This window comes from Epinephelus moara, chromosome 16, assembly GCF_006386435.1.
Source record: "Epinephelus moara isolate mb chromosome 16, YSFRI_EMoa_1.0, whole genome shotgun sequence".
Lineage (NCBI taxonomy): Eukaryota > Metazoa > Chordata > Actinopteri > Perciformes > Serranidae > Epinephelus > Epinephelus moara.
This window is the reverse complement of record NC_065521.1, coordinates 5,184,784-5,212,759: the sequence shown is the minus strand read 5'-3', so window position 1 is coordinate 5,212,759 and position 27,976 is coordinate 5,184,784. Positions and strand designations below refer to the sequence as shown.

Sequence of the window (27,976 nt, the reverse complement as noted above, 5' to 3'; positions counted from 1 at the left end):
CAAGGCTTTTTGTCCCTACGAGGCCACCGTCATTTACCCGATGGGAGGGGTGAGCGAGTGAGCCCTGCAATCTAGAATTTGACCACTGATGTCACTGTTTTCAACCCATTTTACACACTGGCCCTTTAAGCAAGTGTGGTTGGCCCAAGTTTAATCAGCTACGGATGCTACCCAGTGATCAAAGGGCAGATGTGCGCGACTATGTGAAGTCCCATCTGTCAGTGCCGACAGTGGCAAGAGCAGAAGGTGGGTGCGTGTGCGTCTACAGCTGTGGTACCACCGCCTACCTCCAAGAAAACGCGCAAATGGGAAAATGTTGTCAGAGGACCAGAAGACGCGGAGGATGATGAGGTGGAGAGATACATCACCCAGAGGCCAGTGATGACTGACGAACGGCACCTGCTGGGCTGGTGGAAGGCGAATAGCATGGTTAGCGAGAGGATCTTTAGTGTGGCTGGCCGTACAATAGAGGAGAGGAGGACGCACCTCAAACCAGACACCGTAGACGCATTATTATTCCTCCACGGTGTGTTGTAAAGAAGCATTCTTTATGTAAGTAGTACATGTCCATTGCGATTTTTTCAATATTTGGCATGGTTAATAAGCGACTAAAATAGTGTAGATTTATTTTCAGGCTCTGTGGTGTGCCGATGTTGCTCCCGGGATTCCCAGCCGGCTGGTCCTAACGAAAGCGGACATTAAAAAACACAGCAGCCACTAATTTTATTTGTTTCACGTTTTATTTGGAGATTTTTTTATTTAGTATTTGGGCCAATTATTAAGGGTAAATGTTTAATTATTAAAGGTAAACAGATATTCAGCAGCCTGTGAGGTAGAAATTAAAATCCATTCATTATTCAATGTTATGTTGTTGAAGTTTGAAGATAGTTACCGTTTTTAATAAAGTGTTTGAGTTGAAGTTAACTTGAAGTATCGTCTGCTGTGTGTGTGTAAGGGGGATGATAATAGGGCTATAATAATTAAGCAAGAAGAATATGCGAATTATAAAAATAAAGAATGCTGAATTCCGTTCTGATGAAAAAAATAATAATACTAAAACAAGACATGCTGCTGTGAAGTGCGAAGTTCAGTCAGTCAGCGTTCAGGTGCAGGAATGAGAGCGGCTCATTAAGTGCAGCGCTACATGATGCGCAATGGTTGCTCTCTCCCAGGCTGACGTTGAAGACTGCCTGGTAATATTATTTTGGGACATGAATGATTGATTGACTTTAAGTGATTAAAGATACTGTATTTGAGCCAGGGAAGCCAGACTGCTGAGGCGCACAGGGGGAGCATCATTATTTTCCCCCTTCCATTTAAAAAAAAAAAAAACTCGGGTTCAATCGGGCTCGGACCCAGTGTTGTATGTGATGATGTCGGGTGAGCCGGTTTCGGGCTTAAGTCCCTCTAGTCATTTCGGTTTCGGGTTGAATTTTTGGGCCCGTTGAGAACTCTAGACTCTGTATAGTTTATGATGAATGTATTTAGTCTCTGAACTTCACCATCAGTCACTTCAACATAAGTCACACAACATGTTTTCTGTTCACAGAATAAACCTTCAAATCAGACAAATACAATCTTATTTTCTGAAATTCAACAAAAATGAAAAGTTTATCTAAAACGTCATCTTGTTGAGTCGACATCTGAACCAATCAGCTGTTAGATCAGGTGAGAGCCTGGCGATGCAGTTGGTGGAGAGCAACTGCAGCGCCTGGCTCTGAAAACTGCGGCCACCTTGCTCTCGCGGTTTTATCACCGTCCACTTTTGTAATACGTCAGAGCAAGTCGGGATGAAGTTGGACACAAAACTAACCGGCATGCATTGCAAATGTTTCCCCTTGTGTTCTTTGAGGTCATTGACCTTAACCACTGATCACAGAAATCAAATAAGTCCATTGTTGAATCTAAGTGAACATTTGTGCAAAATTTTAAGAAATTCCCTGAAGGTGTTCTTGAGATATCACTTTAACAAGAATGAGACACACAAGGTCACAGTGACCTTGACCTCTGACCACCAAAAACAAATTACTTCATCACTGAGTCCAAGTTGACATTTGTGCCAAATTTGAATAAATTCCCTTGAGGTGTTCTCAAGGCGTTGTGTTCACAAGGATGGGACAGATGGACAGACAACCCCAAAACATAATTTTGCAATAGTGCTACTAAAGTACTACTACCACCGGAGCGGAGGCATAAAACAAAAAAAAAAAGCCTTTTAAATCACTGTCCACTTACTAGCTTTTGCCAGAGCTTTTGACCACATCTCACTTTGTCCTTTTATATCTAGGCCTTTATTCCTCATCTGTGTGTGTGTGCGTGCGTGCGTGCGTGTGTGTGTGTGTCTGTCTGTGTGTGTGTGTGTGTGTCTCCTTACCACGCCGCCAACCACAAGGACACCCATGGAAGTACGGGAGGTAAGGGAGGCAAGACCAGTCACCATGGAGACCATCAGCTCCTCCTGGGTCATGGAGCTTTGTGGAAATGGAGGCATGCTGGTGCTGACTGGAGTCAGGGCCATAGGCCTGGGGACCTGGAGGGAGAACACAGCTGCTTATAGCACAGAGCGCAGTCACTGCCTCAGAGTGCTACTACTACTCCTTTGTATGTTTACAAGAAACTCTACAGGGCAAGGCGTTTTTTTCCCCGATATCAGAATCAGAATCAGTTTTATTGCCAAGTAGGTTTTCACATACAAGGAATTTGGCTTGGTATATTGGTGCATAACAAAGAATATAAAATATAGAAAAATATAGAGTAACACACAAAGGAACACGCTTCTTTAGAAGAATAAGTATAAAAAGGAAATACTATTAACAATTAAATATAAAATCTCAATACAAATAATAATAATATAAAAATATGTACACTGTAAACATGAATAGGGTTGTGTGCAAAGAACAGTTGATAGTGCTACATTGTGATAATGTGATTGTGCTGCTGATTGATATTGAATTGACTCATGTTGATGATGAATCAATAATGTTTTACCGTCCACAGAACTGAACTTCACATAGTGATACTGCAATATTTTGACTTGTTGACATATTGACATCATACTGTTAATTTTTTTTTTTTTTTTTTTTAATTTTATATACTTTATTAATCCCCAAGGGGAAATTCAATTTTTTCACTCTGTTTGTCAATTACACACAGGTCCGAACACACACATGCACAAACAGGACCTATACATGCACTAAGTGGAGAGATGTCAGAGTGGGCTGCCCATGACAGGCGCTCAGAGCGGTTGGGGGGTTCAGTGCCTTGCTCAGGGGCACCTCGGCAGTGCCCAGGAACTGGCACCTCTCCAGCTACCAGTCCACGCTCCATATTTTGGTCCGGACGGGGACTTGAACAGGCGACCCTCCGGTTCCCAACCCAAGTCCCTATGGACTGAGCTACTGCCGCCCCTGTTACCCACGGCAACAACAAGCATGGCTAAAAGCAAAATTATTAGCAACTCCACAGTGGTTCCCAAAAGAGGAGCAGCTACAGTACTGTGGAATGAACTGTGGTGTCCTGAATGTTTTATGAACAGCCAGGCTCTTTTAGCAACTTACCGCTCAGAGGAAACTCATTCAGCGGCTCCTCTGGCAACAACACAGCATCACTCCCTCTCCTCTCTCGCCGTGCACACACAAGACGCAGTGTTGTCAAGTGATTTTGTCATAAAACTTTGGTAATGTAAACCTATGTGATGCTCGCAGCTTGGCAAAAAATCTACATATATGTGAATGTGCAATGGTTATGGTATCATAACAGCCTGTCACAGGTGACGGTGTGATGATTAGAGGAAAATTGGCAGAGCATAAAGGTCCAGGTGGGAAAAAACAACTCAATTATTTAGGATTTTGCTAAAAGAGAAGGAAATCACCTGTTGATTTATATATATAGATCCCAGGGTACATTTTTTGTATTTGAGAACTGTTTAAACATGTAATTTGTGGTAGATTTTATTTTGTTGTACTATTAATATCACTATTACTGAGTCACTGTTGTTGTTCACAGACTAAAGAAATGACCAGTTTCGTTGTTGTTTCCTGTTGTGTTCACTGTCTCAATAAGTTAAAGCCTCTTGCACTCCACCTCCATTTTGTAGCAAAAACGCCTAAAATGACATACCCAAATTAAAATGACTGTAGCCTCTGAACTGCTCTGACTACATGCATGCATGAGGTCTTGCAAGAAAGAAAACTCCCTGAAGTTTCTTGTGAAAGTCAGAAATACTCTAGCCTTTGAAGTCAGTAAAAAAATGAAGATTTTGCCTAAAATAAAATAAAAAATGTTTTTCAGGATGAATAACTATCTGTGGCTTCATCTGTGCAGGTAAATAACAGTATGGGGCTGTAGGCACACTATCAATGAATATTTGTTTCAAATTTAAAGAAGAAAGCACCAAGAATTTTCCATGAAAAGATCCAGGCGGAGCTCCAAAAGACAAGACGGTCTCTCGGTTTCAAAGCTGCTTATAAGATCACGAGTTATTCTATAACTTTTCCCATCAAAAAACGGCATGACATGACTTGTCACCACTCATCGCGATTTTGGACTATGTGTGTTTAGGCTGCTCTTGTGTCAAATACATAGGAAATAAAAGAAAAACTATGTTATTTTTGAAAAGTCGAGAGCTTCCTGAATCTGGCAATACCAAACATAACATGGTTTGATGACGTACTGCCCCTGGGAGATACCATTTAACAGAGGAGGAGGGGAGCGAGGACGTCAGTGTCCTGGCGGAGGTAGAGAGGTTAAAAGAAAACATAAAAACTCTTCTCAGAATGAAAGAAAGAAATCAGCATATTTCTTAAAATGTTGAACTATTACATTTATACAGTAATTTATTTACAATTTTATGGATCATCTATAGATATTCTATTTCTATGGGATTATCACATATTACAATCATACATCACAACTGATTGACCTCTTACTAGGTACAGTAGATGATTTTGGTGCTCTCTAAACTCAGCTCAAGATGTGGCATTTGTATCATGTTGTGTATACACTGAATGTACAGATTCATATATAGATATGTGGCTTTGTGAATTAAGTTTTCAGATTTGGGATTTCATTTAATTTTCAGACCCATTTTCACCATACATGCATATAACCATAAGTAGAACCATAGAACATCAAACACCAGTTTAACACTACAATCTGTCAAAAAACACTAATTCTATTGAGGACACACTTAAATGTCCCCTGTTGGTCCCAGACAACCAATACATTGAAAACCTGCTTACATCAGTGCATTTCATTTTTTTATTCAGTGTCCATAGGCTAGTCATTGTCTGGAGTCTGTGTTAGCAGAAAGCAGAAAGACATTAAACTATGTTTCAATATTCATTTATCACGAGTCAATTCATTATCGCAATATTCAACAACACTCAACGATATTCAACGATATTCACATATCGCATGTTTTCGTGCAGTCCTAGTTGTGTGCCTGATGCAGAGTCTCATTGTCTCTTTGGGTTTTCTTGTTACTTTGACTTGAAAAGACTTGCTAAACTGTAACCTAAAAACTTAATGTAACCTTTGCCTTAACCCCAAGATTAAATCTACAGACGACTTCATTTTTAACTATACTTTAAATAGAAATGATGTTTTTAAATTGTGTTGTGATCACTAATTTAGGTAGTCACACTTACTCCTTGTAGTGTTGACAGGGCTACAACCGCGACAAAGGATAGACTGCCCTGCAGATTTTCAAATGTCTTACCTGCCTGCTGATGAATTCTAAATTGGTCATCTGAAAGTAGGGATGCACCGAATATTCGGTAACCGAATATATTCGGCCAAATATTGCAAAAAAACACACATCCGGTATTCGGTGGAGTAAGTGAAAAGCAAGGCCGAATAGTAGTGCCGTGTTTTGATGACGCAATCAAACAGCGTGCGGTGACGGACAGAGTAAAATGTCGGTAGTGTGGCGATATTTCAAAGTGTTGGAGAGTGATAAAAGAAAAGCGGTTTGCAGAGAATGTAAAACTGAAATATCTAGAGGGGGTTCATCTGCAAAGACTTTCAGCACGACAAGTTTAATTAATCATTTAAAATCAAAGCACCCCGAACGGCATGCTGAGTATGAGAGAGAGACGGCTGCAGCAGCAAAAAGGAAAGCTGAAGCTCCTCCATCCACACCAACTCCATCCGTGGCTGACATTTTTGAAAAGACAAAAACGTTTGCCAAGGACAGTGCCAAAGCAAACAGAATTACTAAGAAGATAATGGAGTTTATTGCTTTGGACGATCAACCGTTTACAGTTGTGGAGGACATTGGATTTCGGAGGCTTGTAGAGCACATTGAGCCCCATTACACAATACTGAGCAGACGGTATTTCTCTGACGTGTGCTTACCTGAGATGTATGATGTCGTTGCAGCTCGCGTCCACGAGCTATTGGCTACAGATATTGCTTCCCTCAGCTTCACTACAAACATATGGAGCTCGGATGTCAGCCCCACCAGCATGCTGAGTTTAACTGCACAGTGGGTTGACTCAGATTTCAAGTTACAAAGGATTGTGCTTCACTCACAGGAGTTCAGGGGATCACATACGGCAGCAGCCATCTCCGAGGCATTCGCCAAGATGTTTGAAACTTGGCATATCGACATATCTAAAAGTGCATGCAGTAGTCAGTGACAATGCAAAAAATATGGCAAAAGCGATGGAAGACAGTGACCTGAAAGGCATACGGTGCATGGCGCACACGCTACAGTTAGCGGTCCACGAGGGAGTGTTAAGTCAGCGCAGTATAGCAGATGTCATAGCGACAGGGATGAAAATTGTAGGTCACTTTAAGCATTCCCCCCTTGCTTATTCTCGCCTTCAATCTATTCAAGAACAGTTCGGAATGCCACCAAAACGGTTCCAACAGGATGTAAGCACTAGGTGGAACAGTACTTACTATATGCTGGAAAGTTTTTTTTGCGCAAAAACGAGTCCTGGCTGCCTACGTAGCAGATTATGACCTGCCCGCTACATTCACCTCATACCAGTGAGTGTTAATCGAAAACATTTTCTCTTCTCGCCCCGTTTGAGCAGATAACAAAGGAGATAAGTTCATCTGATGCATCTGTAGCAGATGTTATCCTGTTACTTGCAGCACTGAAGCGTCTTCTCAGCAAAGAGGCTGAAACAGACCACGGAGTCAAAACAACTAAATGTGCGCTGTTAGAAGCTGTCAACAGATGTTTTAGTCAGGCAGACTCCGAACCTGTTCTGCATCGCAATTGTGCTTGACCCACGGTACAAGGATCACTACATGCATGTGGAGAAAAAACACAGGGTAAAGGAAATGGTGCAGGCTGAATTGGACTTGTTAAAGCCGCTTGGAGACAGTCAGGTGACGCACAGAGAGGGTGCAGAGACAAAAAGGGTCCGCGCCACACACGCAGTGGGTGTGCCCTCACTCTCTGATATGTTTGAAGAGATCCTCCATGAAAACAACCCAGATGCCAGGCAGACAACGAGTGCAACTGCTCAACAGCTAGACGGTTACCTGTCAGAAGTCCCCATCCACAGGAGTAATAATCCTCTAACATATTGGAGGACCAACCAAGGCCGCTTCCCTGACTTGGCACAGATGGCACGCAGGTAATAATAATAAGCTTTACAGCACTTTTCAAAACATAGTTACAAAGTAGTTTACAGTAGTAAAAATAAAGGGTAGAATCTAATAAAAGCAATATAAAACAATAAGAGAAATGGCGATATGATACAGTAGCATTTAAAACAATACACTGATAGTATGGAAAAGGGATTGATTTTCTTTTTCTTTCTTTCTTTATTTTTTATTGCTAAGGCATTGATAAAAAAAATGAACTGAACCTAATGTTGTTTCCATTCCAAGGTACTTGGCTGCTCCATGCACAAGCACCGATAGTGAGAGACTGTTTGGTGCTGCATCTCATGTCCTTGATGAGAGGAGGAACAGACGCATGTGACAAAGCAAAGAAGCTACTGTTCATAAAGAAGAACCTGCCACTTTTCCTGAAGGAGTAGGCTAAGTAGACTTATGCCAAGGACAACAATTCATTTGTTGTTTGCACCTTAGTTTTTTGCAATGCACTTTTTAATGCATTTTTTTGTTTGAAGGCCTACAGCAGGGGTCAGCATAGGTTCAACCATGGGCCAAATTTCCTAAGCATTTTATTTGGGGCTTGACATTACACAGGCACAGTGAATGTGTTTTTTTTATTATATGTTTTTGTTTGTATAAAACAATGTATGGGTTGTCTCAGATGTCATAATTTCCTTATTTTGAAGCTGAAGTACTGTTATTGACAAATCTGTTCTATGTTATGTACCTGTATAAGAGGTTATAAACTCACACTTATTGAGATTTACCTGAGCCTTCTATTTATACTATTATCTACTGTGGCTAAGTAGACTTATGCCAAAAGGACAATCATTCATTTGTTGTGGGTTTATGATCTACTTTTTTGCACTTTTGTTTTTTGCATTGCACTTCTTAATGCATTTTTTGTTCGAAGGCCTACAGAGTAGATCTTTCAGCAGTAAGTTAGAGGGATAATAGAGATGACAAACTTTATTTAAGTTTTTGTGCTTTGTTGTTAAGCAAAGTCTGCTGGAATATTTAAAAAATGTTAAATATTCAATAAATATTTACCTTCTTTGAAAATCATGACTAAAGCACATTTATTTAATTTATGCAATAGTCAAGAAAATGACAAAATTAATTAAAAACTAAACAACCGTACTATTCGGTATTCGGCCAAGCGTTTAATTTCATTCGGCTTCGGCCACAAATTTTCATTTCGGTGCATCCCTATCTGAAAGCTTTACTGGAAAATATCCACAATTAAACAGTGCTAAAATAAAGTGACATTTAGACAGACTAACTCATGTTCAACAACAAAAATCTACTCAGATGTAGGTGCCTGTATTTTGATATTTATGTAGTATCTGGCATCATGCCTAGTCCAAACAGGTTTACGAGGCAGACTACCAGTTTCCATGTATTCAGGTGTGTGACCAAATATAAAAATAATAGGAAAACATGTACAGTATATTCTTCATGCCTCCATACTAGTGGCCTATGCAATTCAGTCTAGTTTGTTTAATTTTCCTTTACAAACAAAACTAGCTCTTATTTTGTTATACAGTCAAACTTCTCATTTTCATCAAACCAAAATAATTCAGGATATTTGTTCTGTATTCTTGCAAAGGTGCATACAGTTTATATCATATATAGTATGAACCTGCACTTAGAAGACAGGCTGAGATGCTTACGGAGCTCACGGAGCACCACGCCCATCCAGGTGAAACCCTGTATTTTTAGGTCATTTAAGTATACTGTACATCTACTCTCTAGAAGCTTCACTCACTCGGTCTAAGAAGAAAAATGTAGTTGCTATTACACTGATCAGTGAGAGGAGATTTAAGTTCCTGAGGTGTTACCTGGTCGTTGTAGCCCATGAGGGCCCGCCGGGTGTTCTTGGGCCCCAGGAAGCGGTTGACCAGCATGGTCCAGCCCAGAGAGAAGTGGAAGCTGATGTCCTCCTGAAAGTCACTGCAAAGCTTGTCACAGGCGAGGTCATAACTGAGACTGAAACACTGACGAGGAACCAGCTTGTCTACTTGCTCTCTGACCAGGTTGGGCAGCAGAGGCTTCAGGCCCTCTGCGCGTGCACGCACGCACGCACGCACGCATGCACACACACACACACACACACACACACACACACACACACACACACACACACACACAATCAAGGTGATATATTCAGTCATATTTTAGCCACAGATATCAGTGACACACTGCAGCTACATACATGTTTCCACTAGGGCTGTCAAAATTGCTCAAAAATGACGTTCGAATATTCCGTCTAAAATTAACTCGTAGGTTCGAACCATTCGAATATTTTTTTTCCGCATTATGTCCACAAGAGGGCAAACTAATACAAGGAAACATACTTGTATATGTATTAATACAAGGAAACATAACTACTTGTAGATATTTTTATTTCCACATAAACGTCTTTGAAAACATTTACATACCTACACATTAAAACACATAAAACAATTATCTATAACATTACGTTATAAACGACACGGACCTCTCGCTCGCCCCCCCTCTCTGACCCATGGCCACACCGCCCGCGGAAGTGCTGCGAATAGCCTCGAAGCACCAGACCGTGACCGGCTCGCACCCTGCAGCGATCGTTTCGGCGTCTGGTCTATTTTCTGCGTGAGCCGCGAGCGAATGTATCAAGCCGGGTGACGGAGACAACAGCTGGGAGCAGAACCGCTTGTCGACCAGGCTGGAGAAATGTGCGTCTGATGCCAACGCCCACTCGCAAAGAGGACAGCTGCGGTGGTGTTTTTTTTTTCTCTCCACAATCGAATATCAATTTTCACATTCGAAGGTCGATTTTTTTTCAAATTCGAATTTAAATTCGAATTTAGAATATTTGTTGACAGCCCTAGTTTCCACATGCGGATACTACTGTCATAGTGAATGAGTTAACATGCATGTAGCTGCTAGCATTATCCTTAAGCTACATTGAAGCCTCTAAAGCACTTTCGAGCATGTCAAGTGTAAACAGGTGCATGTTTGTGATCTATAGTCTATATAAACAGGAGTGTTACCGATCATGTCGCTCTGTGTGGCCTGAAGGGCACTGGTGATGGAGGTGGAGCACCTCTCTGACATGTTCTTGCCCAGACCCTCCTCTATGTGCCGGTGGAGCTCCTACAAAAAACAAACAAACAACCACAACAAAGAACTGGTTAAAAAAAAACTGCGTCTAGCGCTGGGTCTAACATGTGTGATGGCTTCTGCAGCAGCTGCTCCTCTGAATCATAGATCTGATTTGATCTGATCAGCTCTGATCGATCCGACCACAAACTAATCAAGCCAAGACTTGAGTGTGATGATCAAACAGTTTGTTCCTCAATTATCCACCCTGTGACACACACTCAACAAACTGCTGCTGAGGAAAAAAATAAAACTCTACTAAAAGTTATGCCTATGGCAGGTGTCACAGTACACAGCATTTCGCAGGAGGGAATTGATGATTTTTGGAGACATAATGATCAGATGTCATTGAGAAGCAACCAAATGGGCCTAAACTACGCATTGGAGGGATATTAATCATTTTATTGTTGAGCAGGTCGATGAAAAGCTTAAATTACAAGCCAAAATTTACAGGTCCCAGTGTAAGCGTTATGAACCGCATCTCGTTGCCGTCACCATCAAAGACAACAAGATAGAGGATCAGCATTGTTCCACTGAAGTTAAGGTTTTTTGGTTCAGAATATGAGAAAAGGATAAAGGCCTTTTTTACCATCTTTACCAAGAGTGTCTCTCCGTTAGTTTGGTACTACAGTATTTACACTGAATCATTCAGCAAAACGTTTGCCAACCTTTGTTATCTCTGCGATTACAGATAAGTTAATGTAGCTAAGCTCCAGAAGTTAATGTTAGTTTAACTGGAGCCCTTTGGACAACAGCTAACAATGATGTACGATCACCAAAGTACAAAAACTAGAACAAAATAGGCTAATGAACTCCCAGCAAACAAGGTGACATGATGAACAATGCAGCTAGGAGCTAACGTTAGCTAGAGATGTTAAAGATAACTTTATATTTCTTTACAGCAAAGTGACAATATGTTGCCTCAAACTCCTTGTTAATTTTTTTCACGTTGAGTTGATGTTGTGGTCTACCGCACAACTTTATCCAAAGGAGACACTTTTCCCGGTGAGATATGGTTTAGGAAAGGGTAAAAAATACACCCCGTCGCCCAGCCTCTCAGGATACCTTGTGTCGGAGTTGCATGTACCCCATGCACACCGTTTGACCATTTTTAAACTAGGGATGCACCGATCCACATGTTTTCACTTCCGATCTGATCCCGATAACTGAATTTGGATATCTGCCGATACCGATACTATTCCGATACCAGAGCTCTGTTTGCTTTAATATTATTATCATTATTGTTGATTTTATATGAGGCTGTAATTAACTCCTCTCTACAGGCAAGTATGATATGTACGTATGTATGCATGTATGTCCCAAAAGGCAACTTGAGGTAAGTATAAGGTCAGAAAAGGACACTGTTGCCAACCCCTCAGTAAGAAAAGTAGCTATTGGCTGTCCTCAAAGTTGCTAGAAGTCGCTAAATGACGTCATCGCCTAATTTGCATAATTGTCCATATGCATGTAATTGTAATGGACGCTGTAAAAAACACCCTGAATATGTTTAGAACTACAAATGAACCTTCTTTCAGTGATTTATATTAGACAAAGAAAATTTTACATTTACATCCCGCCCTGACTGTAAGCCAGGTCGGGATCATCAGCCAGCGGCGGTTCCGCGCATGCGCGATTCACTTGCAGTCTGACGTGGAGGGGTTAACATCTCCTGCTCTGACTGCTGCTGGGAGGGAGGACTGGGCCACCTTTGAGTGCTTTGGGGCAAGGGAGGAGCCCACGGCAGCATCCGCTGCTCGTTGAAAAAAATAGAAACAATACGTGCTCTCACGACAGAGTCTCCAGAAGTCTTCAATAACATCAGAAAAAGTCCCTAGATTTGTCGCTAGTCGCTTTTTTGAAAAGAGTCGGTAAAGGGGTCTGAAAAGTTGCTAAATATAGCGACAAAGTTAAGTTGGCAACACTGAAAAGGGAGGTCAGAAAAGCAGGAAATCCTGTTAACAGGAAAAATCCCATCCTGAAAACAAATATGCAACTGTAAGGGTTTCAAATTGATTGTCAATATTTATTAAATTCCAAGACAGTGTTAAACTACTAGTGCAATATACATTATCAACAAAAACAAAAAATACCTGTCATATTAATCTGAACAGCACAGATACACATCAAGTAGACACTACTATGTAGTAGTGTTGTCACGGTACCAAAATTGGGACCCACGGTACGATACCAGTGAAAGTATCACGGTTTTGAGTAGTATCACGATACCACAGCAAAAATGAGGCAGAAGTGCCTTTTGTCATTTATAAAAAGATAAATCACTTTTCTATAATACATCAATGATATTTCAATAGAATAAATTACTGATTGACTTATTCATACTTCAAAACGGCATCAATAAGTGATTAACATAGGGGGATCAAAATAAAATAAATAAATAATATAAAAATCAACCAGCCACCCTCCTCCTCTGGCAAGTTAAGAACAGTCCCTAAAGTGCGGTGAGGTTTGTGGACCGTTACCTGCCACAAAGAAAAAAATGTGAACGGCTCGTTTCTCCTCTGACACGTCACATACCTGTGTGCTGCCACGGCTCGGCTGTTCAGGTACTTTTGGGCAGTCATGACACCAAGAAGAGGAAATTATTGGACCTGGAGCCAGGCTTCTCCGTCGCCGGTAAGCCGTTATCTTGCGCCACGGAGGACTATGGCCACCGTATTTGACAGGAATACATTCCTGTCTGTGTCTGAGACCCCCGTTCAACCCACAACCGGCAGGATTCGCCTTTCGTTTCTGCTGCTGGTTGAAATCTGTACTCACACAGCATGCTCCTAATGATTTCTTTTGCTCGCACAAAACTATTTTTAGTCGCAAATGCGAGTCAACTCGCACAAAACTATTTTTAGTCGCAAATGCGAGTCAAATGCTCACACCGTAGAGCTCTGTGGAAAACAAATCACTGCAGCATATATAAACAAATCTAGCCTACAAGTAAAAATAAATTAATAACTTTCACTGCTTAAAGATACTCAATAGCTCAGTTCATATCTGAAATGTCACTGGATACAAACCACTGCAGCAGCATATCGAGTGCCAGGTGGCCAGCGCGTGCCATTATTGGACAGCGCATGGACACTCACCCTCTTGCGATTGGACTTTGAACTTATCCCACAGTAGTGGTATCTGAGGTACTCCAACATTATGGTATCATATGTAGCCTGCCGTCGTGTTTTAGTAATGCAGACTACCGTTGGTACCAGTATACCGTGCAACACTACTATGTAGCAATCATCATATCATTCCAGCAGACAACGTGAAAGCACAGACAGACAGAAATTTGATTTAACATTGATTGATATGTAAATAATTTGCCCAGACCTCTGTCACAGGCACATATATTTTGGTAATGTTACATCTGCTGCTTGAGTGTGTGTGTGTGTGTGTGTGGTAATGTTACATCTGCTGCTTGAGTGTGTGTGTGTGTGTGTGTGTGGGTGTGGTGAGCAGAGTGGTTACAGGTGTGCCGGAGACTGAGCAGAGCACCACCAGCTGCATCTCATTCTGCAATCAACTGCCTACTTGTACTCAGCCCTGCCACATCCACGCTGCCAGATCGTAGCCACTGTTAAGTCAGTATACAGCTCGACTCTAGCCTCTAGTTGAATCCCTGACTTAAAACTTTGTCTGTAATCCTGTTTTCCTGTGTTTCCAGTATCCAACCAGCCTGCTCTGCTTTCCGGTCCGCTCTGCTCCACCTGCCCTCACCTCGGACGCTCCAGCCTACTCCCCACTCAGCCTGCCCCCTCCTCGCACGCTCTGGACCCAGACCCCTTCACCCTTCCCATCCTCCCCTCCGGACTCAGCCCCTCACTCAGAGAGCTAAAATAAACCTTTTGGACTCAAACTGTTTCACTGTTCTGTCCGCACTTGGGTCCTTGCAGCTGCCCCGTAACAGGTAAACAAGCTCTAATTTGATGCTTTTTAAAGGACTCTGGGACCTTATTTATAGCCAGGTGAAACCATCCTGATCTCGCAAGCTCATGTTCTATTTCGCTCCACAGATCAATCTGGCAATGCAATCATAAAGGCGCATTCTGGCATCGGTTTTGGCTTACCGGGCCAATCACAACCGTTTATCACTTAGGGGCGGATTATTTGAAATCACGTCATCAGAACAGGAGGGACAAGGAGAGAGTGAATGCATTTCGTAAACAACCAACATGGCTACTGATTTTGAAACTGCGATGGTAAATGTGCTGAACAAACTGGAATGTATATTTTCTTTAAAAACAGAGAAAACGGCTGCACTGAAAGCTTTTATTGAAAAAAAGGATGTGTTTGCCGTCCTTCCTACGGGGTTTGGTAAAAGTTTAATTTACCAGGTGGCTCTGTTGATGGGGGAAAAGATGGGACTCTGTGAAAACCCAGTGGCTATTGTTGTTTCTCCGCTAGTTGCTCTCATGGAGGAGCAGGTCAGGGAAGCGACCAAGCTGGGAATTAGGCTTGTGCCGGTTTGAAAATTTTCCAACCGGTTTGATTTAAAACCAAATATCTAACTGAACCGATATATCGAATTATATACCTAATTTTACCACTGGGGGTCGCATTTGAGCTATTTTTCCCAATTATAGGTGTACTGCGCCTCCAATCCACTAGGTGGCGATAATGCTGTATTAACCGCCAATACACACAAGGTTAAATAAAGAAGAAGAAGAACCAGAAGGACACTTCTCTCGCAGCAGCAGCAGCAGACAGCTGATCAGAGCTGCGGAGTCCGCAGTCTGCAGAGCCTTTGAGACAAACTAAACAAAACACTTGTAGGCTCCTCCACTTCATTTAAAAACATTCATAAACCTTATTAAGTTGTCATAATGCATGTTACAATGCAAGATAAGTTGAATATAGTCCCTTGACACGCCGCTGATGTGAAAAGCCACCCACCACCCCCACCCGGTTTATCCGGTTGACGTGAATTAAACCGGGTGGAGCTCTTAAACCAGACCGAACCAGTTAAACCGGAAATCGGCACAAGCCTACTGGGAATCACAGCTATGCAACTCGGAGTCCACAGTGAGGAGGAAATCCACAAAGATGACAACACTCTTTCCCAGACATCATCACAGCTCATCTCCGCTGCAGCTTGCTGGTCTGTTTACAGTGGCGTTGTGCTAGCGTGCATCACATGTTTCGTTTACTGTGATTGGTTTTTCCGTCTTTCCAATTGCGTGAATGGGCACTCTGAGTGACAGCCGTTGAAACCGCCCCTCAGGAATAGAGGAAATGTACAGTCCGTGTCCAGTCCCATTCATGTTTTGCGAATTGGGTCTGGCAACGCCAGGCTACCTTACTTTTATATTTTTAAAAAAGTACAAAAGAGTACAAAAAAAATCCCTGTGTGACTTAATTTTATTTTTTTATTCTAAATTTAGAGTAACAGACAGTGAGTCTGCATTATGTCGACTGGACCTAGCTATAACATTTTCCAGTTGTGCTGTGGCTTTGTCACATTTCCTCTGTGGTTCCATTGTGCACCTGAGGCATATCAGGGTTTTCCATGCCTAAGACAAAGGCAGGCCGCCTGGGTGATTTTGGCCGCCGCCTTGGTTAAAGCGTGCGTATGTGTGCATGGGGGGCATTCAGATTTATCGTCTTTTGCGTGCACAAACCCATTACTTTGTCCTGTGATTTTCAGCCTCCTTTCATATTTAATAGAGGGGGGACAATACTTGACAGTGATATTCTCAACTGTCACAGCTGTCAGGATGTGCCGCTGTAAAGGGTAAATATAATCATATAAGGCTGAAAATTACAGGACATGTCTGTTCTGATTATACAAGTAAGCAGCGTAAAGCTCAAGCAGGTGGGGGCCTCCTTTCATATTTAATAGAGGGGGGGGGACCATATCTAAAAGTATAGCTCTTAAGATGCCCCCCCTGCCACAGGCCTTTGCCACCTTGGTCTCGAAAAAACCCAGGGAAAACCCTGCATATTACAAGTAGAAAAGCCACAATCTATCCATCTAGATTAAATGTGTCAGTCAGGTTCAGGTATGTCCAGGGCAGTCTGACGTTGTTTTTTCTGGCCACTACTCAAGCTTGTTACAAATAGAAAGGCTTAGGCAGGAGCAGCAATTTTGGTCTTATGTTCAAATCAAATGAGACTTTAGGGCTGAATGAGTACATCATGATTCAGTCTGGACTGCTCTTACATAATACAGATTATATGAGCTTTACACAGGTTCAGTGAGCCAACTGGAGACCAAGGATGAGCTTTACACTGTGCTGCATTTAGATTCCAGACTGACAGATGCAGGAGGGTGGACAGCATTTCTGATTGATCCTGCTGGAAGTGCATACAACAGAGACGTAACATTCACATTAAGAATTTAGGGTTTATCCTGTTTCATCTCAGACAGTCATATTTTACCCAGATATAGATGTGACTTATGAAACCAACTAATGAGGTGGTCAGAACACAAAGAGAAAAATCTGGGTAGACTCTCAACAGCTAAATGGCCTGTGTAAAACAGACCAGTCTGAGAGACTGAGAGAGGAGAAAGGATCATCTCCAACAGTGAGTACAATCAGCTAGTGTGAGAGAGCATTTGTGCTTGTGTGTGCACAGGCCCCGACACCACAGCTGACCTCAATAACTAGTGCTGACAAAGACCAACAGATCGTCACAAACACAACACCTGACAGACAGCTAACTGCTGACAAGCACATAATTATATTCTGCATGTGGGTGGACCCTGTGGACACTGTGGGGCATGGTCACCTAAGAGAAATAGATACCAGTAATGTTCCTCAAAACAGTTTGGATGAATGTCAAAAAGTCTTCCCCTGCAGTTATTCTGTACTTATTACTTAGTATTTGCACTCTGCACCTTTGCAATGTTGTTTATGGAGCAGCTCCAGACAAGTTTGAGATTTACTTCTCCAGCCTCTGGCTATGAGTGAGAGTAGCTCATGTTCACAAATACTGACTGAACTTTTCTGGGCCTTTGAAATAACATACTTGAATTGTTAAATTGTTAAACTCACATTCTTGTAGACCTTGAGCACCACTGGTGATGGGTGGAAGTCCATGTGGAAGTCATCCACCAGCACGTGGAGCTTCCTGATCTCTTCTGACATGGCATTAGACACCTGAACATGAGCAGACAGTACAGATAGGACCAACTCAAGCAGGACAATATGCATCTGCAAACACTACTTTTGTGACACGTGCTGAACTTGAAAGTTGACTAGACTAGTATTGACTTTTGAGAAGTAAGGAAATGATGAATGCCTGAAGTCCATTACTTCACAAGCCACCACTGACATTAAATGAGGAACCTAAGGCAGGTATGTGATGATGTCATGTTGGGATTCACCTGTCTCTCCACCTCCTCAGTAATCTTCTTGATCTTAGCCTTACAGTCCATAGTCAACAAGTCCAACTGCTTGTCTATAAACTCCAATCGGTCCTGACGGTCCTCTTTGGTCTCAAGGCAGTAGATCCTACACACACACACACACACACAGACACACACAGACACACAGACACACACACACACACACACACACACACACACGATTGCTTTTAGATAATAATGTAAAATGTAGATGGTGTCTTTGTCACTATGAAAATCATTTACGTGAATTACTTCTCCAGTCAATCCATCACTGAATAAAGAGTAGGGGCATCAGTTGACCTATTACAGATATATCGCTATTGGCGAATATGTCCTCCAGTATGTGATATAATATCTTCACATGACAACAAAAGTACAACATTTAAAGTTTGTATCACTACTTGGTTTATCCTGCAAAGTGTGCTGTCCTTTTGATCCTACAGGTTTGCCAAAATAATGTAAAAATCTTTAATAGGGGTCAACCAGCCCAGTGCTGAATAGCAAACCATGACATGGAAAGTAATTCCAAAGACACTAACTAGTCAGAGATCCCTCCCTCTCTTCCTTGCAGCTGGCCTGTTTCTTTTACAACACTATGCACAAAATATTATTATGCAGTAAACCTGTCTGAAGTCTGTTAGAGTGCGCACACACGCGCCTAAGTATTTTTGCCCTACAGTTTGTGAAAGTGAGCTTGCAAGCCTGAGTCGGAATGCACAGGCTTGCAAAGCAGACAAAATCTACAAAACTAAAAGTAAAAACTAAAACTTTTTTAATGATACAATATTTAATACATGATCACGTTTCCAGGCTTGGGTTTACATACAGTCTCTATCCATACACTTTGTACAATCTGTTTTAAATACCTGACTCACCTCTGGTCTTGTGCAGCAATGTGTACAGAATCCATAATGCAGCGCAGGGCTTCAGAGATCTGTTTGGCTCTCACAGTGTGCTGCTCAAACTTGGTCTTCACTGCTGACTGTGAGATACACTCCTACACACAGCAGCAAACAGGCCAACAATCAAGACATCAGCTTAAGAACCATGGATGGGCTTCATAATTCACTGGACACTTCACTACTCCAAGTCCAGCTGATAATAACTTCTGATATCTGGATTATCAAGTCACTTTACAGAATGTATAACAATCATCGATTACTCAGTGAGAAAGTGTTGTCAAATGAAAGCCACGTAGAGTTTAAGTTACACTTGTCAATAGTTCTTTTTGAGGGGAGCACTAACATTAGTGCTGCACGATTTGATAAAAATGTGTGACACACTATAAGAGAGGTAGTCACGTTCACAGGCACACACGTTAACATTTATTTACATTAAATCGCAGCCTTTTATGCGGTTATGTAATCGGACTGCCTGACATCGCAATTGCAATTGCGATTAGATTAATCGTGCAGCACTAACTAACATTTAGGGAAATATGCTTGTTTGCCCTCTTAGCTAAGTCACCTCTGTGTCTCCAGTACAGAGAAGGGCCCAGAATGTGTTTAGCCTAGCTTTTCACAAGCAGGGGAAACTGCTTGCCTCCTCCTTGCCTGGGTGTGCCTACATTCAGTGAATGTAGAGTCTGTAGGCAAACCCCGGAGATCTTGCCTCCGGAAGAAGAGCGGAAGAGCCCTGGTTTCCAGTTGTAGGCTGTTTGTAGTCCGCGTGATATTGACCAATCACGTTTGAGCCTGCTGCAGTTGTTGCCAGGTTAAACGGTCCGTGCGGTGAACTAACGAGGCAGAACATAATTGGCGTCACTGCAAACTCTGAATCCATCGCAATGGTTCAGCATATTTGCTTATATATAAACGGAAGTCGGAAAGGGAAATTCGCCTCCTCTGCCCAAATCAAACCAGAATGTCAAAAAATCGGGGGTCTGCCCCCAGAGGCTGTATCGCCGTCTGCCGGAAGTCAGACGCCGAATACAGCCGATGGGTTCAGAGAATGGGGGTTTGCCAACAGACAAACTTGGGGACTGACGATGATCAGAGTGACTCCTAAAAGCCGAAGCCTTTGCCAGTGACATGAAGATATTTGGCTCGTTTTCCCATTGATGTCTGAAGTTTGTGATAGAAGTAGTATTAAACAAGTACAAAATTTAATTTCCCCTGACACAGTTTGACATTGGCATCCTTCACGTATAACTGACACTTGCCACACCGACATGCATGCGCACGCGCACACACACACCCACACACCACACACACACACACCCACCCACACTCCAACCAACTGACTGCACGGCACTGTCCCTGGTACTGAATGGAGTGGAGGAGAGATGGACAGAACGCGTCACTTCAGTTCAGCTGCTTGGGGACGGAGGGAGAGAGAGAGAAAGCTGCATGGCATGGGCAGACAGACAAAATGATCTTGTTTTTTACATAATGAGCCTAATTCTGTTGGCTACTATGTTGTTGATTTCAGCAGTCATCTCTCAGTAGTTAAAGCTGATCATAAATTTTATTATTTTGCATCGTGAAATAATAACAATATAGTAGACTGTATTTGTAATCCCCTTTGCACTTTGTGACTCTGCTCTGTCAAAGGTGCTGCATTAAATAAACCTAATGCCCTGGTACACACTACATGATATCAGCCCGATCATAGCCCGACGCAGCGACATACGGTGTTGGCATGGATCGTGAATGACAGTCGGAGAGGAAGTCTAGCATGTTTGATTTTTTGTCATTCACGACTTCTCCCGTCACAGCCGTTGACTAACAGAAACACAGAGTGATCTGCTGGACAACTGTAGGTCAACAGCACCACAGCCTTTTTGATATTTCCTCTAGGGACGTTACCACACAGTAAAAAGGGAAAAATTATGGTGTGAAACAGCAGAGACATTTTATCAACCTGCTGAGTACTGCCATTAGCGTCAAGCTAGTCTGAGTGGGCGGAAGTTCGCTGCATAGATCAGCCTCTCATTGGGCGGAATGAGCCACCCGCTGAAGTCCCGCCCTACCACCTCCGGTTGTCATAGTCGACAAACATCCTTTACTAACTTTTGCGGTGTTTGATCTTGCGGGGATGTAGCCATTTTCTGCCATGGTTTGCATCCTGTAGGCGATATTTTTGTGGGTGTGTTACACCAAAACCTGTTTCCCCCCGGCAATATTTTTGCAAGCGCACCGTTGCTGTGGCACCGCCAAGAACGATTGTGATTGGTTGAAAGAAATAAAAAAAGCCGGGGCGTTTTTTTCTCCAATCTTAAAGTGAGAGTCGGCCCAGCCAGACCTTTCTTTTCTTGAGAAAGGTCTGGTGAGCGAGACTAGCATCAAGCTAGCAAACAATGTTAATTCTTCATAATGGAGACAGAAATTAAGTAAGAGAATAAAAAAATAGTGGTTTTACTTAGCACAACTGCAGAGGCTACCGGCTTCATTTGAAACAGACTACATTATAAACGGGCTTTTGTTTATTATTCCCTCTGTAATTATTTATATTTTTACTTTTTATCTGCTCTCGTTTGCCTTGATAAAGTTAATGCATCACGCCGTCATTTCAAACTCAACACTTCCTGTACCTGTTTCAAATTATAAGCCCCTTATAACTTTGGTTGAGAGAATCCTTTCATTTTCTAAATAGGCTTTTATTGTGAAACATTTGCAGTGGAGGATTTAGTGACTTGCATGTTTGTATACAGTACTTACAAATGTAGCTCCTGCCATCTGCTGGTGCTTTTTTACACTACTACAATATCAGTTCAGCTGGCCCACGAACAGACACAGTGACTGAAATACTAGTAAAAGTAATAAAAATAGGACAAGAATAACCCGATGACATCACACACTTCGTGAGAGACGACCGGGGATAATAGATATGTAGTCTGTCAGCCAAGTCACGGCACGATTTTATGCCTCCACAATCGCGTAATGTGACATAGTGACTGTCAGAACGGACAGAAATGTTGTGTAGTGTGAACCGGGCATAACTTACTTTGTTAGTAAATCTATAATATACAATAGGACGGATAAAAAAAATATACTTTCTGATGTAAACTGAAACTGTTACATTTAGCTGTCCTGCAGTGTTTTTAATACAATCCTTTATTTTTGGCAGCTGCCACAATGTCAAAATTGACTGCCACTGATGTTCCACTTCTACAGATTTTATTTCATTGTGGAGTTGCGCACAAAGCATTGATTCACTCAGCCCCTCCTTGCCCCTCTCCCTCCTTTTCTTTCTCTCTCTTCATCTGTTTATCAAACTCCAATTGAGACAAAAATAAGGATGCCACGGTCCCTCTGCCTCACTCCCCACCTCTAGAAGACTATTCGCCTGGAGAAGAATGGGTGGAAACTCCAGAAAGGGACTTTCAGGAGTAGCTGTAGCATCTATTACTCAACTGGCACAAATCCCAGTGACAGGGGTCACAGCAGGCTGGGTCTAACCTGTGTAACAGCAGCACCAGAAAGTTTGCTGATACGGGTTTTTTTTTTCTTAAAATTAACATGACATGGAACTTCCAGATTACCTTTATAATGGGTAAAATACAATTAATTAAACTTGAAACTGAACAGTATATTAGGCCTAACCCTTAACAGTTTAAAGTTAGGGGTGTAACGGTACACAAAAATCACGGTTTGGTACGTACCTCGGTACACAAGTCACGGTTCGGTTTTTTTCAGTACAGTAATGAAAAAAATAGACAACTATTAAAGATCTTTTACTTATTGGTAACCTTATTAAAACATACCACCACAGCAGTTAACTCTTTTTACACAGTTTTTGAATGAAACAAATATATATAAAATCCTGCTTTTTCACATTGTTTGAATGAAAATAGAAATATAAAAGTGAAAAATAAAATCCTGCTGTTTTTTTAACACATTTTTTGAATGAAAAATATAAATATAAATTTCTGCTTAAACAATTTTAATCAAATAAAATAAAAAGTATAGTGCAGCAGGTCAGCTTTAAAGCCTGCTGAGATTCAGTTTTACTAGGAACCTACTTAGCTTTTCCACTTTGTTAAAGTGCAGTCAACAAAACATGCTTCAATATCTAAAGTGCAGCTTAAACAATTTTACTCAACTCCAATGGCGTTGGTTATTTCTTTAGCGCGATCAGAATGGTCAGGGAAACGCTCTTTCTTTTTAAACGACGACAATATCGTAGTTTGCACCAGATAGCTCTTTCTAGTCGTGCCGGTTAACGTTCAAACTCGGGTGGTGTCGCTTTAGATGCGTTAGCATGTTAGACGTGTTTCCAAGTACATACCCGACCGCTGTTCTGCAGTGTCGGCACACTGCTTTTGTCTTATCCACTTGTTTATTTCCATCTTCGTATTTTACCCTGAAACAAAGTGTTCCCGAACGGAGGACTTGAGGTTTGCGGGTGGGTCTTCAGGTTCATCAGGCTCACTTGCCATGTTGTCAAAATGCGAGAATGCGCTGCACAAAGTGAAGGCGGAGATCTACGGTCGGACTCGGTCCGTCACTCAATTATGTCTGTTGGGGAACTAGATATTTTAAATGGTTCGGCTCGCAAAAACGGAATTAAAATAAAACAAATTAAAATAAAATAATGTCCTGCACCCAATAATTCGGTACAGGGTCGTGCCGAACCGAAAGTCGCGTACCGAACGGTTCGACACAAATACACGTACCGTTACGGCCCTATTTAAAGTAGAATTAAAAATATTAATATGGATAAATACAAAACTATTAATTAATTCACGTATTAAGTAAAACCAATCCCAACTACAATAATTTAACATTAGATCACAGTTAAAGCACTAACAGCAAAATCAATTTTAAGTTATCAATAATTGTACCCCCAACTTAGAAGAGACTCAGCAGCCAGACATTCCTCCATTATCTGTTTAAAAGTGGCTGAATCAACACCACACCGATACAGCCATAGCCTGATGTGCACCTCCCCAGAAATGTAACTACGCGTCACAGCAACACAGACCTCCTGTCAATTTTTGTAAGCTGAAAACCATTTCCCTGAGTGGAAACAAAGCTTTTATTTACTTTGATTTCACAAATAAGAAACAATAAATTGTGAGGACAAAAAAGTCCCCACAAAATAGCATTTTAAGTCTTGTGTGGGATTCATTCTGGCTTTACACGAGTAGAGGAAATGTCCGCTAGCCACGAAGCAAATTTATATAATGTAAAATGCCATAGGCTTGTGCTAAAACATTACCATGTTGTATTTGACGGAAATCTGTCCAGCAAAAGACAAGTGTTTTGCCTGTGAATCCTGCGAGTTATAGTGAAGCTAAAGATATTCTTTACTGGTGAGTTAAGGGAGAATAGCTATCATGTAATTAAAAAAGAAAACATCTCCGACAAGGAAACAGAAAGCCCGACGTGCAATGAATGGAGACCTATTATCCTGCTTGAACACAGAAGACTAAATTCTTTCAATAATGTGACTCAAAATAATGATAAAATAGATTTTATTGATGTAAAATAATATGCTGATGGTGACATTTTCCACTGGTCCGCTGCGCTCTGAGTCTGGTGTCAGTGACACATGCTGCTCTGAGTCGCGCATCTGTCTGCTTGCGCTGCAGTGCGCCGAGGGTTTTCATTTTTAGTGTTAAATCAAAAAGGTAAATACTACTTATCAGCAACCATAAGTATTTTTTCGTTTGTGAATATTTTTATCTTAATTCTAGGGTTGCAAGAAACTACCTTTTCGCCATAATTTTTAAGTTAACTTTTTTGGACTTTTTTGTTTTTCGCTCAGCACCCCCCTGATGGCAGTCCGAGTGTGCCTACACATCGTTGTTTGTAATAGTCGCGAGGAGGAAAATAAATTATATCATTATATCATGGATACTTTTTGTCAAAGCTTGAATGCCAAGAAAATGTAATACTTCATAAAATCGCGATTAAGACTTTTTAATACTTTTTAATGGCCTTAATTTTCTGACATTTGATTTATCAACTTTTAATACTTTTTAAGACCCTGCGGACTCCCTGTTACATATATGAGGATCTTACCTCAAATCGCCTCTCAAAGTTCTGGAACTCAAACATTCTGGCTTGAAATCCCTCTGCAAGAGCTCCACCTGAAACAGGAAAACATCTGCATTTTTAATATGATATGAAAAATTCATACCGTGATATTGGCAATATTTAGACTTGTTGATATATTGACGTCATACTGTTACCCATGGCAACAACAAACATGGCTGAAAGTTAAATTATTACAGACTCTGCGGTGGTTTCAAAAAGAGGAGCAGCTTCAGTAGCATGGATTAAACTGTGACGTCCTGAATGTTTTATGAACAGCCCTGGACTTCTCAGACTATTTTAGCGACTTACTGCTCAGAGGGAACTCATTCAGCGGCTCCTCTGGCAGCAGCACTGTGTCTCTCCCTCTCCTCCCACACTGTGCGCACACGGGAGTAGGTGTCGTCAAGTGACTCTGTCATAAACCTTTGGTAATGTAAACCTATGTGACACTTGCGGCTTGACAAAAAACTACATGTATGTGAATGTGCAATAGTTATGGTAGCATAACGTCCAGTCACAGGTTACAGTGTGATGATTAGAGGACAAATGGCAGAGCATAAAGGTCCAGGTGGGAAAAAACAACTCAATCATTAATGATTTTACTAAAAGAGAAGGAAATCACCAGTTGATTTATATACATAGATCCCAGGGTACATTTTTTTGTATTTGGGAACTGTTTAAATGTGTAATTTGTGGTAGATTTTATTTTGTTAAACTATCAATACTGTATGCAGAATCTGAATCTCACTCTGAGTTACTGTTGTTGTTTACAGACTTAAGAAATGAGAGATCCTTTTTCTTTAGTTTTTGAAGGCAAACTCATAGGTTGACACGTATCACTTATTTTGTTGCAATTCCATGTTCTAAAATTAACAACAGAATATTTCTTTGACTAATTTGTCATATCGTTAAGAATATCATTATTACAAAAATACCCTGAAATATAGTGATATTATTATAGGGCCATATTGCCCATCCCTTGTGTGGTCTTTTCAAAGCTATGGTATGCATTAACCTTGTGTAGCTCACAATGTAGAATGATTGTCACTCCATCAAGACAACATATTACTGTGGCCTTGAACACTTGTGATCATTAATGACCTTTGTGATCGTTCTTCTACTCCAGCACCACCCCGTCACACCCAAACCCTGCCAGAATCCACACTGACTAGTATCCCCACCTGCTTCAGGCATTCCTTGGGCCTTCTGTACACGAGCTTGAAGTACTTCCTTGGCAGAGACGAAGAAGATGCGGTCACTGGCCTGGGCTCGGTCCACCACACCTAGCTCATCCACCAGGAAGTTGGTGCAGCGGTCCATATGCTGCATGCGGACCTGACACAGCAACGACATACTTAATTGAACACTGTTGTAATGCAACAATGGTAACCACTGAGCCACCAAGCTGCTGGCATACGTTCTTGTTTGTGGGGAAAATATAGGAAAAATTAGACAATCTGCAGGTTAACTCCTGGAGCCTATGAGTTGTTTTAAGTCTATTTATATAACAACCTGTAAATGAACCACAAGTTTCAATTGGACTGGGTGTGACGTCATGTCTCAGCCATGTCTCCAAATCTGGGCTAATAAACCCTACCTGCAGTATCAACATGGCTAGATAACACTGAAGCAGGGTATTCAAAGACAAAGGCGGGCTGCCTGGGTGATTTTGGCCGCCGCCTTGGTTATAGCGTGTGTGTGCATGGGGGGCGTTCGGGTGTAGTGTCTTTTGCGCGCACAATGCCATTACTTTGAATGCAGACGCGCGTCATGTGCGCTCACAACCCAAAGCGATGCCGTAGCGGCGCGCACTCGGTGCAACGCGCTTGTTATTTCCGTCCGGCGCACAGCTCCACGGACCTGCTTCTCCCTCCAGTGTTGTGTCAGAACCCGGGTCCCCCTCGGACTGTGTCTCTCCTACTGTTTCCCACGGAGCTGTGCCCCGTATATAAAGCGAAGCAGAGCTGCCAACTCTGACGCATTCGCTGTGAGGCGGTGCCAGGCGGCATACACATGCTGTCGTGTTGTGATCTGAATCAATCGCACAGACGAGACGTGTGCTGCTGGGCAGTGCTGCTGTGTTTTAACTATGTTCAGCAAACCACAGCGCTCGACAGTGCGAGTGTTTCACTCGCATTTGCGACTAAAAATAGGTGTGTGCGAACTGTAAAAAATATTTAGGGGCACATGTGCGCATAAAAAAAATCAGCCGAAGCAGCCTATATTTTTGTCAATAAAAAAATATGATAATCTAACCGCAAATGTTGGAGGAACTCCAGCCACCTTCCCTCTTCCCCATGTGACACAGTTATGGGCAGTTTTCCAAGCCACTGTCGGCACAATGAATATAAGTCCCACTGTCGGCTGGGTGGAAATAAGTCAAAGTGTGGCGGAGAAGAGGGACCGGGAAAAGCGGCGGATCTCCGGGGAAGCCTGCTCCGTTCTCCCCGCGGTTAGGGACTGTTCGCCACGGTACTGCTGCTGGGCAGGGTGGAAATAAGTCATGCAGAGTTTCAGAGTACCTGGAGAATGTTTTAGGATAGTAATAACATTATATAAGATAATCATATTGCAAAGATACTTATAAGATAATAAGATAATAACATTAAAGACAAAATTAAATTGCAATACTTTTTCAAAACTTGATGATTTTACCTTTCTGTACATTTTGTATACAAATTCATTAGGGATGTCCCGATCCGATATTCGGATCGGTATCGGCCGCCGATATTAGCAAAAAACGTGCATCGGCATTGGATCGGACTGCATGGAAAAATGCCGATCCAAGAACTCCGATCCAGTTTTTCACGGAATCCGATCCAGGTTTTCCGACCAGCCCAGCGCTCCGCGATTCAAGCAGTCCATTCCAGTGATCCGCTCCAGCTCTTACTATCAATCCACCAGGCCAGCATGCAGA

The 27,976-nt window shown here is 41.9% G+C and overlaps 1 protein-coding gene across 2 annotated transcripts in view; it reads right to left on the bottom strand.

The window, feature by feature from the left end:
* The window catches only part of mfn2 (mitofusin 2), a 69,299-nt gene that overhangs the window by 12,195 nt on the left and 29,128 nt on the right, over positions 1–27,976 (bottom strand). For both annotated transcript variants that reach the window (XM_050064620.1, XM_050064619.1), the window contains 8 exons: positions 26,241–26,394; positions 25,045–25,112; positions 18,952–19,073; positions 18,056–18,182; positions 17,724–17,828; positions 10,614–10,716; positions 9,423–9,643; positions 2,375–2,530 (listed from right to left, as the gene is read on the bottom strand). In XM_050064620.1, the coding sequence (XP_049920577.1) occupies positions 2,375–2,530; positions 9,423–9,643; positions 10,614–10,716; positions 17,724–17,828; positions 18,056–18,182; positions 18,952–19,073; positions 25,045–25,112; positions 26,241–26,394 (1,056 nt within the window). The remainder of the gene's footprint in view (positions 1–2,374; positions 2,531–9,422; positions 9,644–10,613; positions 10,717–17,723; positions 17,829–18,055; positions 18,183–18,951; positions 19,074–25,044; positions 25,113–26,240; positions 26,395–27,976) is intronic.